This window comes from Frankliniella occidentalis, unplaced genomic scaffold, assembly GCF_000697945.3.
Source record: "Frankliniella occidentalis isolate FOCC.00 unplaced genomic scaffold, Focc_3.1 Scaffold157, whole genome shotgun sequence".
In the NCBI taxonomy this organism is placed as follows: domain Eukaryota; kingdom Metazoa; phylum Arthropoda; class Insecta; order Thysanoptera; family Thripidae; genus Frankliniella; species Frankliniella occidentalis.
This window is the reverse complement of record NW_026267283.1, coordinates 377,779-396,667: the sequence shown is the minus strand read 5'-3', so window position 1 is coordinate 396,667 and position 18,889 is coordinate 377,779. Positions and strand designations below refer to the sequence as shown.

Below are 18,889 nucleotides of genomic sequence, written 5' to 3'. Positions count from 1 at the left end.
CAATTACTCCGCTGCAGACGGTTTCTCTTCTCACTCGTAAAGCGGGGGGCCCGTGCGCGCGCGCCCTTAGAGAGCTCTGCTGGAAGTTTTGTGCTGCCAACATTTTTATAAATTAAGGGGGAGCGGGAGGAGAGATACCAGAGGTCGGAGCAGTAATAACCTGGCGCTGCGCTGAATTGTGTGTGTATGTGTGTGCGTGTGTGTGTGTGTGTGTGAGGGAGGGAGAGAGAGAGAGAGAGTGTGTGTGTGTGTGTGTGAGAGAGAGAGAGAGAGGGTGGCAGGGAGAGTGCTTCTGTCTCCCTCGCTCTCCTATTCGGGAGAAGACGCAGCCGACGACAGGAGCGTGGCAGCACTCGACCGTATAGCCTAGCAGAAAACAAGCAGACAACAAATGTTGTCGTTCAGTAGGGTCGTTTCGAGAGCCACTGATTTTTGTTGATTCTTTCTTTCCGCGTACCTTCCGTTTTATAAGCATCCTAAATCTGCCTGTTGAAAGTAGGCGCCAAATGAATTTTTGCCCCGTCGGTTGCCGCGGCCCTTCCAACCCGTTGCTGCGCTCGGCCCCGGCCCCCAGTCCGAACACTACCCTGCCTCTGGCACAAGAGCAAGAGCCCCTTGAGTGGTGGCGAAGAAGGGAGGGGAGGGGGGAAGGGGTCAGTTTCGCCGCAGTTAACCTTAATAGGCAGAAAACACAATAAGTCGCACTCCCCCATTACAACAATAGTCAACAATAAAACTAATTGGTGAAAAAGAAGGAGCCAATCGTGGCGCCATAAATGTGATTGGTATAATGGCCACACACACACAGACACACCCTCACCCTCCCCGCCCCCCTGTTTCTACCCCCAAAAGACCCTTGTGGTTTCCTGCTCTCTCGAACACCACTCTAAAGGAAAGGGGGCGTTCAGTTGTTACGTGCCGTTGTGTACGAGTTGTCTGTTGTCTAACTACTTGTACGAGCGTGTGATCGCAGGGCCCAGAGGGGAGGTGGGAGGAGTCTGCTGGGAAGAGAGGTCCCATCCGGTGACATAGGTCAAGTCACACAATCAGTCAGTCTCAGCCGCTCCGGCAACGGATGGATAAAAATGGAGCGCATATAGCTCGAGAGCCGACAATTAACTCAGCCAGCCAGCCTGCCGCCTCTGGCCTCTGGCGGCGGCCGCGGCAAAGGGACCTGCCCAAAGGAAAGGAAAGGCCCCACCAGCGCCGCCGCCGCACCCCGCGCCTCGCGAGTCACACCACCGATGCGCTATGTGCCGACTCGTCATATTTATACACTGGGAAAGGAGATCAAGGCGGCGGAGGAGGGGTAAGAGGGGGGCGATTTCTTTTAAGAAAGGTCATAAGAGCTATCGTAGTAAATGGCTGTCCGAGGAGGTCTCCAGTAATTACAGTTTCGGAACAAATGAGAGCCATCTCCAAAGGCGAGCTTCATTTATTACTTTGCACTCGCGCGGCGCGGCGCGGCGCGCGTTCGCCGGGCGTACACACACGTGTGAGCGTGCTGTAGCCGACCGCTATAGCGCCCCGCGAGAGATTTGGTCACAAGTAGTAGGTCTGTGTGTGTGTGTGTGGGGGGGGGGGCATACTCATCCGCGATTCCCGTGACTGACCTCCGGCAAAGGGCGCTGCTCGACCGTCGCCGTTCATGAGGAAGGAGGGTGTGTGGGGGCGGGGGAGTTTCAGGCCCGCCAGAGGCGACGCATAATGTGCATTCGTTTAAGCGGGCGCGGCGCGTCAGCCGTCGTCTACCTACCACGTGCGACAAACGCACGGCTAGGCACGCGCACGAGAGAGTCAGCAAAAGACTTTCAAGTTATCCTCAAACGCATGACTCCAGACTCACTCCAGCAGCTCCAGCAAACGCCGCCACGGCCTTATTTGGGGGACTCAGGACCTTTTTTTGAGAGGGGCAGAGAGGGGGGGAGGGGGAGGGAGGGAGGGGACAAGGAAAAGGGCTGAGATGCGATAATGCCGTGGAGAGAGAAGGAAACGAGCTACGACGGGCCAGAGGCTGACGCCACGAGCACGCCGCGTTTTTGCCAGCATCAAGGAATTGGAATAATGATAGTAATGAGCCTATTTCCTCCCAGCAGGAGCAGGCAGGCCTCATCGTTCGGAATCAGAGTATCTCAGAAGTCGGACGCATTTTTGGATTATCATCGGTACACTTTGCATTATGGACCGTCGGCTCCTCCAAGCTTCCTCTCCCTCTGCCCCCCCCCCCTCCCCCCTTTTCCCTCTGTCCTGACACCTTGCTTGTCTATCTTATTCCGATGTCGGTTTTTTTTCCACCCTTCATCGCCAGAGTCATCGCTTTGGAAATGACAAAATCAAGAGGCTCAAAATTGGATAGTAGATGGTGAATAAGTCAGGTTGCGCTGAGCGCTGAGCCGAAGCCAAACCACGGTGCGAGAGTCCGTCCGAATTCTTAATCGCGTTCAGATTGACTCATTCCGGCCTAATCGGAACGGAACGATTGAGAATTCGGACGAACGCCGAGTCTCTTGCGCCGTTCCCTTAGGTTTGAATAGTCGTGCCGGTGTCCGCTTTGCTTCCGTTGCCGGTCCCAACGCTTAAAATCAGAAAGTAAGAGTCCTTAGGAGTACTGGACATTCAGGAGCATCCGGTTGTATTTGGCGCCAAACCGGGACCGTAGGTATGACACTGCAGCTGTGTTTGTTTTTACAAGGCCGTGAAGAGCTCCATTGTCAAATTCTAATAATGGTTCCCCGCCCGCAATCCTGAATGCCGTTTACGTCTGATTTCTTCAGACCCTGCTTTAAACACACGTTGATATTCAAATGTATGCAGGGGAACAGTATTGGAGTAGTTATTTGTGTCGCACGGCGAGGCGAGCGCGTGAGAAGCCGCTGCTAGTTGGGCTTTAACGTTATCTTTCCGAACCGGTTGATTTACCTCACGACCGTCGTTCAGTTTGTTTGTGGTGATGTGTTGCAGGTGGGGGCAAGGTTAAGAAGGTTTCATTCATTGTCTTTTTTGGTGCGGTCTGAAGAGGACATCTGTTCGCAATGGGTCTCCTAATTTCAAGATTCAAGGTAACTTATTTGGTACATCTTTGGTTTGCATTGTGCTAAGGGGTTATGAACACCTAACATCTGGACTGGACATGTCATTCACATCTTTTTTCAAACTTTTGTGACAAATGCTCAAACTCATTTTACTAATCCAATGGGAAAGAGCCTGTCCGTCGATGACAAAGCAACAGTCGGGTGAACAGCGGGTGGGCGTGATCAGTTTTATTTGATTACATAACTCACACATTCCCCTGGAAATAAGTCAATTCAGAGCCAGTAAGGTGTGATTTTCAACTTTTGATAAAATGTACTTCTTTATCATTAACCACTGTAACTCTACTGGCCTTCGGAAAATGAACTATCTATGATGACTCATGACTTCTTATTTATTTACCCCAGGGCACTGACCAGACTATTTTGTTGAAGTACTTGTAGAGCTCATGAAATTCTGTATTTTTCAGAGAAAGAAGACAACCTATGAACTATTGGAAAAGCTTGATAAAGTGAGTACTTCAAACCCCTTTTGTTTTTTGTGTTACTAAGTGCTCAGCACTATGATAATTTATTTTTTTTACTTTGTAGGATATAACCAGCATTGAGAAGTATCGCACAAATACCGAGCAAAGGCAACGTCGGATTGTTGGGCAGCTGGTTGTCTACTCAGTCGGTGCTTATGTTCTTGCTGCAGCATTATTTTATTTTTATTGGTTTCCCAGCACCCTACGGGAGCAGCTTATTTGTGTCACTCCACTTCTACTTTTCCCAATTGTGTGAGTAATTTTTAATTTATACTAACAATTAAAATCATAACATATACCTATCTCCATCCATTTATTTTTTCAGCGTCCTGTTGCTGAAGAGAATTTTAACTTTCTATTACTCTCGTAAAATTACTAAGAATGAACAAAAATTATGTGATTTACGAGCTGAGAAAAAAAAGATTCTTGAGGATGTTATGGATAAAGAGACATACAAAGTAGCTAAAACTATTTTGGAGAAATTCGCTCCTGAGCAATTGAGATCAAAAGGACTGGTAAGTTTATTGCTAATTGTAGCCTCCTCCTACATTGTCTTGCATTTTAACACTGTAATTCTTTGGTCAGCAGGAAGCCAACTCTACTCCCAACAAGCTGAATGCAGGAAAGACTCCACTAGCTTCTGCACCCAGAGGACCAGTTCAGCTCCATCAAGCAACACCGTCTCGCCCCGTAGCTGGCTTATCACCAACAGAGCTTCGTAGAAGGACTCTACCATCTGCGTTAGGAAACCAAGGGCCCAATACTGTGCCGCCTTCTTCAATTTCATCTGACTCTCTTTCTACTGCTGCAATGCAACGAGCACAATTCCTCTCTGGAACACCCATGCACAGACCTTCAGCGAATGGTCAGAGTTTCAGTTCTGAGTATCGTAAGTTGTTGCTTCGCTAAGCTCATTTTTAATTTTTACTTTCTTATGAATTTTATTTATTTTTTGTTACTACTGGCCTAATGCGAGCGCTTTTTCTATTATACCTAGGCCCACCAGGTCCTCCTTTACCACGTCCTGTTCTCCCCCGAGAACGCTCATATCTTGATCGTGTCGTAGACTATGTTGTGGGCGATGGTCCATCAAACCGTTTTGCTCTCATTTGTTCTTCATGTGATTCACATAATGGCATGGCTCTGAAAGAAGAGTTTGAGTATCTCTGTAAGTTCCTGTGAACAGTTTAGCAGTTTTGGGAAATTTTTGTAAAACTATCTATTTAATCTATTTTTCATTGTATTAGCCTTCAGATGCTCCTATTGCCATTATTACAACCCTGCACGCAAGCAGCGCCCACAGGCCCCACGGCTTTCCCCTGTACCAGGGTCCAAATTGCATGCTGTGGGGCAGCTGCAGCATGCTGGCAAAAGTGATGATACTTCAGACTCTGAGAAAAACAGTGGATCTGATAGCAGTGATGATGGTAATAGTAATTAAGGTACTAATGGTCTTAATTGTTATACATTTTGTTTCACACTAATTCTCTTTCAGATTCTGCACCAGAGCCTCAGCTGTTGAACAATTCTGATGCAACTGGTAAGATCATGTACTGAGAACTGTCATACTTTGTGTAGAATTGATGTTTTTGTTTATATTCTGTCATTTCTTTATTGTAGACAAGAAAGATCAAGCTGACACTTCCCTTGACCGTGAAGCTGACGAGTTTCTAAAGTCTCTAGATGGTAAAGGTATTGTCACCTCAAGCTGAAGCTGATGCAATGCTTTTGTTTTGGTAAAAATTACAAGATTATTTCTTTTTTAGAGGGCAAAAGTTCCTCTGTGGAGCCTCCAAGCAGCACAGGAAACAACCCCTCGGAGGAGGCTGAAAGCAGCACATAAGCTATTGAACTTTGTGCTATTTACCTACTACCATTTGAAAATGATTTATTTTGGATAATGATCCATTAAATCTGTTATTTGTTGGATTCTATTATGCAGGTACTATCACTGCATATTTTGTGATGAATAGGATCTAAGCTGTGCTTGATTTTATCTCTTTTCTAAAGAAGCCATTGTGTTCTGTGTGATGTGCGTAGTCTCACTTACACATTTTCAACTTCTGAAGTGTATTTTTTCATTTATTTATTGTTCTCTAAGAACTCTTTGCTGACATGTGTTGCTGGATTCAATCCTGCATTAGTCATATTTAAGACACTAAATTTCTTAAATTATTGTATTTAATGTTTTCTATGAGGAGACACAACTTCTTGAGGGTACACAATTTCATCTTAGCTATCTCCTTCATTGGTCAGAATTTATTGGCCTCCTGCTTGTTGTTTTGAAGTATCATAGAAGAATCTCTTGTTGGCCGTTCATCTTATATCAAATCATATGTAGAAGCTACTAACTTGATGAATTCTGAGGATGTTCTCTTTTTAATTTTCCAGGCCATTAGATGTTTGCGTTGTCATTGAAAATTCCAATCTTCAGATCCTGCAGTCATTCAATTTGTGTGACTAGGGAAACTCTCTTTATTGTAGTTGACTTAAAAATTGCTTCTCAGTTCAATTTTTAAACAAAAATATTGATGCTTTTATTTATGAGTGATGCAGTGTATGAATTAATTTGCTTGATTATTTTATAGTAATTTATCCCAGATGAAGGGTTGTTATGGTTAAAGTCTGCAGCCTTTTATGTGCACATCAACCAACCTGAGGACTTTAACCGTAACATATTCACTCTACTGGCATCAGCATCTGTTTTGTTTGGGTGATCAATTTCTTGTTTTATTTTCATCTAAGAACTATTGTATTAACAAGCTTTTAAAAACCCTCATTGTGCCTTTACTGTATTTTGTACCCTGGAATGTACGATTGCTAATCTAGTCACATGATTGGGACCCTACCTTATGGTGAAGCATACTTAATATTTGATGTTTGTGAGTGTTTGTATTGTCTGTGTCAATTCAATGGTATAATGGCTTCTCTAAACCCAGATGGGTTTGAGTACCATAAAGCAATATTCAAGGTAACTGAAGTCTTTTTTTTTTCTTCTCCCAAGGTTTAAAATCTCATCTTGATGCTCCACTGCATGACCTCATTCTTCATTCATAATGGGGAATGAATATGGTTTTATCTATATCTAACTTTCATTCATATTTTTTCACCGTAGTTTAACACTTTAGCTATACTGTATAAAATACATACCCTAAGCATTGATCAAATCAATCTTTCATAAAATTCATTCTTAAGTTGTGGTTTGTGATATTTAGTTCGACTCCCATTATCCCCTTTAGCTAAAGATTTTCTTTGCAGTGTCTTCTCTTTAGACTGTTCTTGTAATCCTTAGGTAGATTTTTATTGGAGTCAATAACTCACTAAGCACTTTCATCTTTGAGACTGATGACTTGTTTTGTTTAATGACTGGAGTTTTGTGCCAAGGAAGCCAGAGAAATACATGATGTGTATTCTAGTATTCATATTTCTCTACTAGATGTATTAAAGTAATTAATCTGGACTCGAGTTCAATTTTAACATAACAACCTATTTTAGAAATTCTTGCAAAACTTTTATATTTATCCTGTAAATTTTGTTACTTCCTCTACTTTGCAAACTGAACCTAATTTTTCTTAAATAAAATGTTGAACCAATACAGAATATTGGAAGTGTTACTCCATACACCAAGTATCATAGTGGAATGGTCATTTCATTTATTTCATGTCCATGTAAACATCTACACATTTCTCAGATCATAGCATATACCTGAAGCCTGAATCCTATGATAAATCTTAAATCAACTAATCGCAAGAACAAAATTTTCTAATAGTAATTACTGTGACTAGAATAGATTTATTTAACTTAGAGATAAATGAACACGTAGTCTAACACAATGCTCAAGGGCTAATGAATCACATACAAATATATAAAAATAATAAGCAGAAGGGCCCCACTGCTAATTTCGATCATTTCACAAAGACAATCACATTTTTATCACATTGAGCTGTCACTTTCTTCATGGGTACAATATTATGATATAACACCTTGAGTCTTGAATTAAAATGGACTCGAAGACCAGTGACTTCCTGAATGCATTCCAAGAATGTCTATCCTATTGGTGTTAGAAAGAAGAAAAACAACTTTGGGACCAGCATGTAATGGAATATTGCTGATTACAAGATGCGAGATAACATTATTTATGAAGAAATATAGTTTTCATTAACGAGATGGACTTAAATTGGAATGTGGACTACCTTTATGTGCATGACCATTGATTTCACCCCAGCGTGTTTCAAAGTAAGTACGCATGCCGTGCCCTGCCTTCCCTACAGGAGAATCGTCTTCATTGAAGATTTCACAGTTATTGAAGATGAGACGAACATCTGAGCAGAAGTCCTCTCGTGACTTGTACCTGGTGTACAGAAAAAGAAATTAGACTAACAATCTTATTAATAAGAACTGATCATGTCTAAATTTCAATACTAACTGCCCATCGATGAGTTTCTTCTTAATTGTACTGAGATCCATTGGCCAGCGAATAATTTTACGATAAGTAGGGAATTGTTTAGTATTGACAGGAAGGAGGAATGGCCAAGATTCTTCCTGCTCTTCTAGTTCATCTAGTAACATGCGGCAAGGTGTCAGTTCCTTGGCCAGTCTTTTGCTGGTTTTCTTTGGTGTTACTACTGAACTTGCAGAGGAACTGCTTGGACAAGCATGGGGAGACAGTTGAGGTGGTGTATTGGGATGCTTAGTTTGGCTCTCAGTAGAATTGGTGTCCTCAATAGGCTTCATTGAGCAGCTATCAGCCATGAAATCCATCTCTGGAGGATCATTGTGGCTGTCCATTGGTGTTGGAGGCTTGAGATAGGGTGGACTGAAAACAAAGTAAGATTTCCTTTGTGAAGAAATGTTTGAAGAAACATATATACTTGCTGTTCAACGACAAATGAACTTCTACTAGATTATTATCATTGTTTTTACCTCTAAATATTCAAATTTTAACCTTAATCTTAATTTTAAAATAAATAGGGTCTCCCTATAAACAAATACTTTATCTGACAGTTGATTGACAAACCATAAACATTGTGGAAAAGACTAATAATTTTTTTTAAATCACTGGATTAAAGGAACATTTTAAGTCTGCCTCTTAACCATAGCTATCCACTAGCAGGGAAGAAGACATCTAATTAGCGATCAACTAGCTATCAACTACTGAGGGATAACCAACTACTAACTAGGCATATCAAGCTGTCCAGTTATTGGCACTACTCTACTAAGGCTGTTAAAGCAATCTACCACCTTGTTAGCAGAAGAGCAGCAAGTATTGTGATGTTCAGCTTCAGTCTGGAAATTTTGTTTGGTTCAATTCAGAGAGAGTACATTATCATTTCACAATTGTAATGGCAAAATGAAATCTGTGGATATTTTTTTACTGTTTCGTGAGTTTATACACCCAAGAAAAAAAACTGCTCAGTCAAGGTACGCAGTAAAAACTGCTTCACAAAACAAAACAAAAATCTTTAACAAAAATTTTAGTGTTATTTTGTAAAAGCAATCATAAGACCACAGTTTTAAATAGTACAGTCAGCCAATAATTGACATATAAAACTGAAATACAAGGGTAAAGAATAGGTTAAAAGGAACCCAAACTACAGCCCTAGAGGCTTAAAAGGATCAGAACATCATGATGAACTACAACCAGAAAAAAAAAAACTGAAGGTATCTGTTCTGAGACATAGTCTTAAAACATCTCGTATGGGCATGTATGGGCTTGTGGAGGGCATCATGCTATATAGGAAAACAAATAAAGAAAATTATAAAGGGCAGTAACAATTTATTCCATTCATAACTGTTTCCTTTAAAAATACAATCTCTTTCAACATGTAACACAGATCTGTAAGCCGCCTCCTTTTCTTGTTCATTTGGCCAACATTTGTTTTTAAGTAATAAAATAGAATATGAATATCACACGAATATCATTATTAATATTAAAGACATTCAAGAGTAGTTGCATTGAGTTTGTACAAAATTAAGTACTGCCATGGAGTTACAGTAAGTAAACTCCTCTCCTTTTAGTATTGTAACAGTGTGTGTTGAGAATACAAAAAATATGACCAGAACATTCTATACACAGTTTCACACAAGCATGTAATCTATAGGCTAAATGTGTGAAATATAGAGAACAATATTCAAATAAGCTCAAAAACGTACTGAAATTGAAATCTCCTTCATTAAGGTTTTCCAAAATAAACACCAGGGTTGCCCTTGTTGCTTATTAAAAAAAACAATGCACAATAAACATATCAGTTTGAAAGATAATTTGGTCCATCCAGCAAAAGAGTGGCACTAAGATGTTTACGCTGTAAGGGCACTAGTCCCCAATCTCTGGCTGGATGGGACAATAGTCATGATATTCAAAAATTATGAAAGAGAATATTTAAGACAACAAATGCTGACCAATTTTGGCCTTAGGTTCCACCCGTAATTGCTTTAAACTTCTTATAGCAAACTATCAATAATACTTTTGCTCAAAAATAAAAGCTAAAAATAATCTACGATTTCCTACTGACTCAAAGTTTTAAAAGAGGAGGGATGTGTGGTTCAAAGAGGTTGTATCTCATCTTTAAATAAAAAATTCAACACACCTCACAATAAAAATATATTGTGACAAACTCAGTAGCTTTCGGAATAGCTACTATTTGCACATGCACGTACTGCCATTATATCACACTCTTGGAAATAAAATTTGAAATTAATTACTATGTATACTAATATACATATTTACTTTTGTCTTCACACTTTACAAAGCTTAGCTTTATATTTACAAAGTATTTACATTTACCCATTTAAATTTCAATTTCTATAAAATCACAATATTTCTTTAAGAGGATTGCCTCCTAAAATAGTCATAAATTATCTCACAACCATGGTTGGTTACGTCACATCACCTCACCAAAAGATAGCAGATTGAGTCAAGCCCAAGACTTAGTAAAGAGAACAACTTTGAATGGCATGCTTGTTAATTGAAGTGCTTTCAGTTCTTTAAATCCCTCGTTTCTCTGAGAACTTGCACTCTAATTTATATTAGTACCACGACAACAGAAATAGAAAGCTTGGTGTGTAGTGTAGGAATGAGGCCTACAGAATGGAGCTCAAACTGATTGCACGGCCAAACAAAGCTCTAAAATGAACCTCGCAACCTTGTAAAAAAGCTGTGAAGTTTGTCCAAGAGGTTGTTTGCTGGTCCATAGATGAAAGGGTACCCTTAGTATATATAAGCCTGTAATTCTGTGTTTGCTCTTCCTTTACAGAGCATCAGGATTAACTCCTTTTATTTTTCACGCTCCTGAAAAATGAAATAAAATAAAAAAATCATTTTGAAGGACTGATTACCCCTCCATATGATGTACCTGATCCTTCCAGGTATAGATCTATTGCCAAAAAAAAAACAAAAAAAAAAACAACAAAACAAATATATTGTATGTATTTAAATTGTTAAACAAAATTACTTGCTATTGTTTGAAAATAAAGCAACCTCAAGCAAAAGATAAACCTAACTCATACCGGTGTACATAGTCGACCATTAAGCACATGCTTTTATGTTCAAAATAATTTTATAGAAATTAGTGGGTATTGGTAAGGAATGAGAAAACAAGGTAAACAGGGCAAATGGGGAAAATACAGGAGAACAGAAAGTCATTCTTGGCTTCTCTCTCTCTGTCTTAAGCATAGTAAGTAATACAGAAGCTTTTCTCCAATAAGGAAAATTATAAAACAAAATTTATGTTGTATTGACAGTACAAATAAAATTTATCATGCAAAATTGTCACATATTTAAAAAAATTGTAAGCATGCTGGAAGCTAGAGGAAATGCAGCACATAGAAAAGTTGTTAATAGAAATCTATGAGGTTTAGTGACAATATATAATCCCTATACTAGTTATGACAAATTTAGAACATCCTACGGATCAGGAAGAGGGAAGAGAAGCTACATTTGAGATGCTGTAGTTTTTTATTGTTAATTGAACTTAAGACATGTAAAGAGAAAACTTACCATTGAAAAGGATAAAATGTTAACTTTTGAAAATTACAACTTAGTGTGATAATAATAAAAACAAACATTACTGTTCTCAATTAAACCCAATGAGGTACGCATGAGTTAAAAAGTAATCAGAGCAAGATAAGGAGGGATTGATAACTTTTTTCATGGACCTATGGATATGGATCCTGTTTATATCTCAATTAAATACTATAACATTTTACTGACCTTGAAGGAGGTTGATCACTACTTTCGCTGTCCCGTGTGTTTTCATTCCTGTCTTTGTCACCTCTTGATTTACTCGGTGTTGATTTCTTGGTACTTGTACGTTTTGCCTTCGGTACCTTGGAGTGACAGTTTTGACAGTACCATTTCCCTCGTGGAACCTAAGTAATCATGTAATTGAGGTTGAAAAACTGCTGAACAAATAATCAAACACACATACTCATCAAGTAAATCAATTAAACAATGTACCTTGTTTAATGGTGGTGTAAGACAATCAGTGTGATAAACACGTGGACAGTTATCACAGTAAAGTAGATTACGGCCTGTTTTCTTTCCACACACAATACAGTTTTTGTCACCCGTCGCCTTATTTAAACATTCATAACAATACCTGAAAATGTTAATAGGTTTTCATATTTGCTGTCTATGACAATTTAAATTACTCTCTCAATGTTGGTTAGTATATCTAAGAAGCTTACCAATCTCCATCAGGAATATTTTCCATTTTGGGTTTAAAACAATAAGTATGATATCCTCTATCACACCCATCACAGAGTAGAAGTTTATCTTCATTGTCTCCTGAATGACAAAACTGGCAATTCTAAAACAAACAAAATTAAAGGAGAATGTAGAAAAGGATGGAACTAAATTATACGCATATTGGTGTGCTGACAGCACAGCAAAAATTATATACTTACAGCCTTCATTATACTTTTATCCCACGCTATTGATGACTCCAACATGTACAGTGACATAGCTAATTGTGCAGCAGTGTGTGATCTTGAAACAGCTTCTCGCCAAATAATAAGTCCTTTAGGCAAACTCTCTGGGTCAGGAACAGATTGTTCGCCAGAAAGTCCCATCAAATTAACATCACCAACACTGCCAAAATTAGTAAGAGATAAAACACGTAACTATAGAGTACAGCAATAATGTGCAAATGATCTAGGACTTAAGTGCCACGAACCTGATTCCAAGGGGTGGCTTTAAATATCGCCTTTCAATTGCAGCCTCAAGGCACAACAGACGATCTTTAGCAATGGTGACTGGGTTGGCACGCTCGTCTGCTTCTTCTACATGACCATCAAGGCATGAAGGGCGGAAAACATACCCTTCTTCTGAAGTTGCTCTGTTTGGTACTTTCCAGCCCTAATTCCAAGAAAAGAATTGTTAATAATCTCTTCAATATAAACAGATTGAAAATTCACCACCTGAAATGGTGAGAATAGACTTGCAGACTACACTCACCTTCACCTGCATGCTGGCATTAGCAACTCGATCTTCCATTGCTTCAACTTGTTCTAATATTGCTAGATCTACCCTCAATGCAACATCATCAGACCAGTGCGATGGGACTTCTGCAGAAGGTGCTCCTAACTCCATTGGTACATCTATGTCAGTGGGATGTAATTCTACAAGACTTTTGTCTTCAGGGCCAGGGCACGACTAAAGGGTGAAATAAAACAATCAATTTTTGGGCAATATTCAATATAAACTTTAGTATTATAACACAGCTATATTAAAAACTTACAGATACTGAAGCTTCTACAGAAGATTCAAGGTGTCTCACTAGATTTCTCTTTAGTTCACCTTCCCTGATACCTCTTTGATGAAGAGAATCAGTCACTTCAGTTAAATATTCTGGTTTTGCTATCTTCCACCAACCTCTCATCATGTCTAAAAAAAATTTACAGCAATTAGGATTTCAAAACCAGATTTGAGAATGGTGAGTAAATTGAAGCTGAAGTTAAATAGGGATTTCTGTATAGCTTCTGCTTACCCCTCGGTATTGGCTGACAAGGCAGAGGTTCTGGTGGTCCATGAAGTTTTACTCTCTCGAGCTCTTCTGCTTCTTCTGTAGTCATCATCAATGGAGGGGGAGATTCACAGAGCGGCAACATGGATACAGGTGAAGGTAGGCGTCCACAACCATAAACAGGAACTCTCAGCTCTCCATCGACAATTCTGGACAGAACAGCAAATTGGATGTATTTATTTAAATCAATGACTTTTTGTGTTGTAAGAAGAAGCAACTTTTTTCTCACCTTGCAGGATTGTTCCCAACGGATGTACTATCACAGGAATCTCTGGGGATTATACTAAACCATGTCTTTTCTGGGCTTGCTGGTCTTGGCGGGCTTGTTGCAGTACAGCCACCATTCAAGTCTTTCACATTGTTTAAAACAGTAGGGACCGCATTAGGGCATGCATTTGTTACCTGGATAGCAAGAAAACAATCAAATAAAATAGGTTGTAGTTCCAATTTATATTTTAACAAGTTGTGTGCAGCAGGATGAAGATCACTACCTGACTGCTGGCATCAACGTGATTGAGGGCTGGTTTAACATCAGTTGATTCCTTTGCTTTGTCCTCCATTTCTTCTGTCTTTGGTGCAGCTTTATCACCTTGGAAGGCAGACTCAAGCTCAGCACCTTCAAGACGGGAAGTCAGATCAACTTTGACTGAAGTTAAAGGTGCCTCTTCCTCTTTTGGTTTGTTAGAACTAGCACTATCCTCTACTTTTACAATGGGTTTAATATCCTCAACATCGTGTTTAGTATCGGATTTCAATTTTGAATCATCAACAGTGGGGTCCTCGCTCTCTTCTTTCTTTATAACCACAACTTCTTGATGGATTGGATCTTCGATTTCCATTTTTCCATCCACTGTTTCCTGGTTTTCTTGTTTAATAGATTTCTGGTCACTAATTTCCAGTGCTGGTTTGATTTCTTCTTTAGGAGAAGATTGATCAATACCAGACCCACTTGCCTTTGAGGTTCCGTTTGATTCCTCATTCTTAGTGATGGATTTGACTTCCTCATCCTCCTCATCCTCTTCATCATTCTCTTCATTATCTTCATCATCTCCATCGGATGCAGTGCCTCCATCTGTGCCATTTACCTCTTCATCGCCACTGTGTTCTTCGTTGTCATCTTTTCGTTCTTTACAGGGCCGAGGGCCACCTTCTTCACTATCTTCACTCACATCGTCCTCCTCACTTCTAGGCCTCTTTTTGCAATGATCTGGCTGGCTCTTTAATTCGTTGTAAAGATCAGGTTCTGCACTTTCCATGGCTTCAACAAAAATACCACCAGCGGTTGGCAAGGCCCAATATCGCCTGTAGTACCTATCTTGCCCTAGTGGAGTAGCCCTTAGTTGGTAGGTAGAGGCATTTAATGTTTGAAGATTTAATTCTAATTGACGTTGAACTCTATCAATCTTTTTGGCAAGTTCTTCAGCACTAAGTCGAAGATCCTCTTCTTCTTCAGGTAGAGTTCCTTCAGGAAGGGTTCCTTCACTTTCGTTGCAACTATCATCCTCATTCTCATCTTCTGCTTCCTCAGCTTCAACTGGAGCTGCTTGCTTCTTGGTTGGTGCAGCTGCAGGGGTAGCAGGGGTAGCTGCTGACTCACTTTTGGCACTGTCACTACTAGCAGGTTTAGTAGGTTCTATAGTCTCTTCAGTCTTTGCACTAGAGTCAGTGGGAGGTATGGTGCTATCAGAGGGAGTGGCTGTGGATACTTCACTCGTTTCTGTTTGGGTTTCACCACTGGGCTCAGAACTGGGTGTGTTTTGCATATCAGTTTTCACTGTTGTTGGTGTGGTAGAAGTTTGTACTCCAACTGTGTGAGGTGTAACAGCATGGGCTGGTCCCATCATTTGGGTAGCCATGGGTGTTCCTGCTTGAGCATTCTGAAGTGTCTGTAGAGCAGCTATTCTTGCTTTTCTTTGATGTAAAAGGCGAAGCCTGAAATAGAGAATCATAAAATTATTGTACATTGGTGGGAAAAACGCTCATATTTAGGATTTGATTTGATTCTGTGAACTTACTTTCTAAGTTTGTTGTCAAGGATGTAACGATCTTTCCTAATTTGACCACCATTTTCTATTGCTTTTTCAATCTGTCCGGTAACTGCCTTGTTTTGAAGAAGTTCATTGCAAAGAAAAGCAAGGATAGCAGCCTTACATGTTGGACTGAGAGCAAGGAAAGGGTGTGTCCGCAACCATTCTGACATGGCCCATGTTGGATTTTCCCTTAGGCAAGCAAAGAATGCAGCATTTTTTCCACTGGTGGGGCAAGTATCATCGTAACTATTATGATGATCAGACATACGCTTTTCTCTATCTCGTTCAAAGTTTAAACCTGAGAAGCAGAAAAGAGCAAATCAGTCTGTATTCTAAGCATCTTCAAATTTAGGAAATCCCTATTTTTAAATCAGTATTTATAGAGACAAGTTAAGCAATTTCAGTTTCTTACCAGACAGTGATTTAACTTCGCCAGTTGCGTTAGCATATAAATAAATTCTCATTATTTCTGAAATATTACTATGAGTTATATCAGCTTGTTTCAGGCTTTGACCTAAAATTGTGATGTGACGGGCTGGATTCGGAATCCCTGGATCTTCAATAGCACAAACTAGTAGATGTGTCATCACAGACAATAATTCTTCCTCTGTGTCCTGGTCATTAAGAAGTGCTGCTTGCAAATTGTTCAGAGTTGGCAAACTTTCCATATCTGAAATTTTAAAAATTAGAAATTAACAAAACTAATCCAGTTGAAACATTGATTAAGATTTAATTTAATAGTCACTTTGTTACTCACCAAAACCAAGTGTTTCCCCAAATGTATGTAAGAATTCAAACACCATAAGTGTGTCTAGAAAAGCTTGACCGCATAACTGGAGACCAGGCAAACGTTCCAGCATGGGCAAATATTTCTCCTCTCCTAATTCCATATCCTCAACTGGTTTCCGAATTTCAGTAAGTAGTTCAACATCAATACGTCTTTGCTCAAGTTTCTTTTCTCGGTTTGCAAGCTTTTCTGCTCTTGCTTCCAGTCTCTTCCTCTCCCTTTCTTCCAGTCGCTTTCTGTTTTCCAGGGACCGCACTAGAGCCATGTGTTGTCGTCTCCTCTCTCTTTCCTACAATAGAAAAAGATTAAAATAAGTCAGATGTAAATTAGAGATCCAAGAAAATACCTCCATCATTGTAAGTATAATTGCAGATAGAAAAGGAGTGCTACCGGAAAAAATTCTTGAACTATGTAAGTAAAAGTTAGTCAAGAGTGCAAGTAACAAAAACATAAAAAACAAATTTTGAAAAGGAAGGTGTATTTTTTAATTTTTTTTAGATGTGGGATAGAAATATTCTTCCAAGCCAAAGCAATAATGCCCAGAGTATAGGTGTTGGTTATGGTGAAAATTTAGATTTTGTAACAAAATCAAATTTGAATTTTCCTGACATTGGCATACAAGATACTCACCAGCTCCACAGTGTAGAGCAATTCCCGCTGCTTATTCATCTCCTGCATGTATAGCTGAACAGACAGAAAATACCACACACCAGTCAGTGCGAGTCAAGGTACGCACCACTAAATGCTCGCACGCACACACTATTACAATCAAATAGATATTACAGTACAAATGTAAGATTCGGAATCAATACCATGCAGGGTAAAGAATATTTGAAGTTACAAGCATTAAAACAATAACAAAAACTTATTTGTTTTGGAAATTATTATTGAATATTATTAAATTAGACATCATTTGTTGATTTCCCAAACAAAAAGTGAAAGGAAAAGATGTTGAATCTTCAGATAGAGAAATGTAAACTACACACATGCGTAATCATCTTCACAAAACTAAATGTAATATATAATAACGCAAGCAAGCATATTATACCATAACAAAAGCTGATGATAAAAAGAAAAATTAGTCAGAACAGAAGTATTTTATTCAATAGGACAAGTAAATTTGAATCACTAGAAATAAAGACTTGTTAGTAAGCAAAAGTGTGTTACATGTATGAAAATAAGTGGAAGTGATAAGATTCATGACAAATCCCAAACCAACAAAAATTTTGTGAAATGTAAATCAATAATTAAGAAATGTTGCATTTTTCAAGAGTTGATCACTCACATGCATTTACATAACAAATCCTTTAAAATCTGAAAAATGTTTGTTAGCATGCATTCATGCATTCTGAATTTCTGGAGGTGATGAAACTAAATCAATGATTATTCAATCAGACATTCACTCATTTATTTGCACTCACTCAAGACTAGAATGTAGTAAAATGGTTCTTGTTTGATGATTGGTTAGGGAAATGATACAAGATGACGCTTGGCAAGGCATGGCGAATCAGGCCAGGCATGGCAGCTACCCTCCCCAGCATGGCATATTTGTTGAGCCTAGCCTCACACTACAATCTAACTTTGGCGGCCAACAAATAAGTATCACTAGGGTCTCTTTCCCCCGCTCACCTTTCCCTTACATGCGTTGTCGTGACATTGCTCACCCTTACCGTGTCATCAATTATGGGGATGGTTGAAGGCGCCGTAATTGCAAGAGCAGGTGGTGGAGTCTCGCTCTTTGGAGGAGGAGTAGCTGCAGGTGGGACACTTGTTGGTGTGTTAGAATGACTGCTGAGTTGAAGATTATTCGGTGATCCCTTGGGAGGAGTACGAGTAGTAGGATGCTCCTTAGTAACTTGACTTTCAAGTGCGCTTAAAACGCCTTCCCTGTTTTTCCAAATTGTTGCAACAGTAGAGCTGGCCAGTCCCAAAGCTCGACTTACATCCGATTTGCTGCGCCCTCCCTCTATTTCTCGAATGATGTGCAACTTTTGCTCAGCCGTGAAAGCCAATCTCTTGCGGCCCTGGAGGGATCATGCCATGTCATCTTATCGCCACCTCTAGCCAAGACATTGATAGTATGCAGACAGTGAATTATGCTGACCAACGCTGATGCTTTATTGACTGAATTTGTTTTGGACCCAACATAAGCGATTAGCACATAGCCAGTAATTCACTCTCATCTCAGAAGAATTGGACAGAGCTATAGCTTTGATATATCAAAGATGAAAGTATTGCAAAAATTTGATATGAAATTACTTAGCATTATACAGAGTACTGTGCATGTGCATATCACACTAAATCAGTCTCGGGTTTCCAATGGGTCACTAAAGGGGAACGGGAAGGAGGCACTACAGAAATAACCGCCAGGGAGACTTTTTCCTCTTTCTATTGGGTACAGGGGATGGCATTTTCTTGTCAAACAAGCAATCATGCAGGCTTCCAATTATTTGGTCTCCCCTAATTGCTAGTTTCATCATGAACTATAATTTCT

The 18,889-nt window shown here is 39.7% G+C and overlaps 2 protein-coding genes across 7 annotated transcripts in view; one reads left to right on the top strand and one right to left on the bottom strand.

Moving 5' to 3' along the window:
* Nucleotides 1-2,684: 2,684 nt before the first annotated feature.
* On the top strand, nt 2,685-6,536 carry LOC113203343 (endoplasmic reticulum junction formation protein lunapark-A). 6 transcript variants are annotated; one of them, XM_026417975.2, is made up of 11 exons: nt 2,685-2,806; nt 2,962-3,059; nt 3,500-3,541; nt 3,621-3,808; nt 3,882-4,071; nt 4,145-4,445; nt 4,554-4,724; nt 4,804-4,983; nt 5,052-5,096; nt 5,177-5,248; nt 5,323-6,536. In XM_026417975.2, the coding sequence occupies exons 2-11, from the start codon at nt 3,033-3,035 to the stop codon at nt 5,397-5,399; spliced, it is 1,293 nt and encodes a 430-aa protein (XP_026273760.1). In that variant the 5' UTR covers nt 2,685-2,806; nt 2,962-3,032; the 3' UTR covers nt 5,400-6,536. The 6 variants fall into 6 exon arrangements, with proteins under 6 accessions (XP_026273760.1, XP_026273761.1, XP_026273757.1 ...); XM_026417976.2 differs by having other exon boundaries at nt 4,142-4,445; nt 5,177-5,242; XM_026417972.2 differs by having other exon boundaries at nt 4,142-4,445.
* A 650-nt stretch (nt 6,537-7,186) lies between these two features.
* The window catches only part of LOC113203342 (bromodomain adjacent to zinc finger domain protein 2B), a 50,390-nt gene continuing 38,687 nt past the window's right edge, over nt 7,187-18,889 (bottom strand). The window contains exons 12-28 of the mRNA XM_052271309.1: nt 18,066-18,419; nt 17,026-17,079; nt 16,366-16,684; nt 16,021-16,278; nt 15,594-15,906; nt 14,070-15,510; nt 13,808-13,980; nt 13,543-13,727; nt 13,294-13,439; nt 13,011-13,208; nt 12,730-12,911; nt 12,461-12,644; nt 12,242-12,363; nt 12,012-12,153; nt 11,766-11,923; nt 7,983-8,372; nt 7,187-7,907 (exon numbers count right to left, since the gene is read on the bottom strand). Coding sequence (XP_052127269.1) covers nt 7,715-7,907; nt 7,983-8,372; nt 11,766-11,923; nt 12,012-12,153; nt 12,242-12,363; nt 12,461-12,644; nt 12,730-12,911; nt 13,011-13,208; nt 13,294-13,439; nt 13,543-13,727; nt 13,808-13,980; nt 14,070-15,510; nt 15,594-15,906; nt 16,021-16,278; nt 16,366-16,684; nt 17,026-17,079; nt 18,066-18,419 — 4,812 coding nt within the window. The 3' untranslated portion in view covers nt 7,187-7,714. The remainder of the gene's footprint in view (nt 7,908-7,982; nt 8,373-11,765; nt 11,924-12,011; nt 12,154-12,241; nt 12,364-12,460; nt 12,645-12,729; nt 12,912-13,010; nt 13,209-13,293; nt 13,440-13,542; nt 13,728-13,807; nt 13,981-14,069; nt 15,511-15,593; nt 15,907-16,020; nt 16,279-16,365; nt 16,685-17,025; nt 17,080-18,065; nt 18,420-18,889) is intronic.

Excerpts from the sequence above, each read along its gene's own strand:
- LOC113203343 (XM_026417972.2), top strand. The coding sequence starts at position 3,033 with ATGGGTCTCCTAATTTCAAGATTCAAG. Across the intron at positions 4,725-4,803 it reads AGAAGAGTTTGAGTATCTCT|CCTTCAGATGCTCCTATTGC; the intron begins GTAAGTTCCTGT and ends TCATTGTATTAG. Across the intron at positions 4,984-5,051 it reads ATCTGATAGCAGTGATGATG|ATTCTGCACCAGAGCCTCAG; the intron begins GTAATAGTAATT and ends ATTCTCTTTCAG.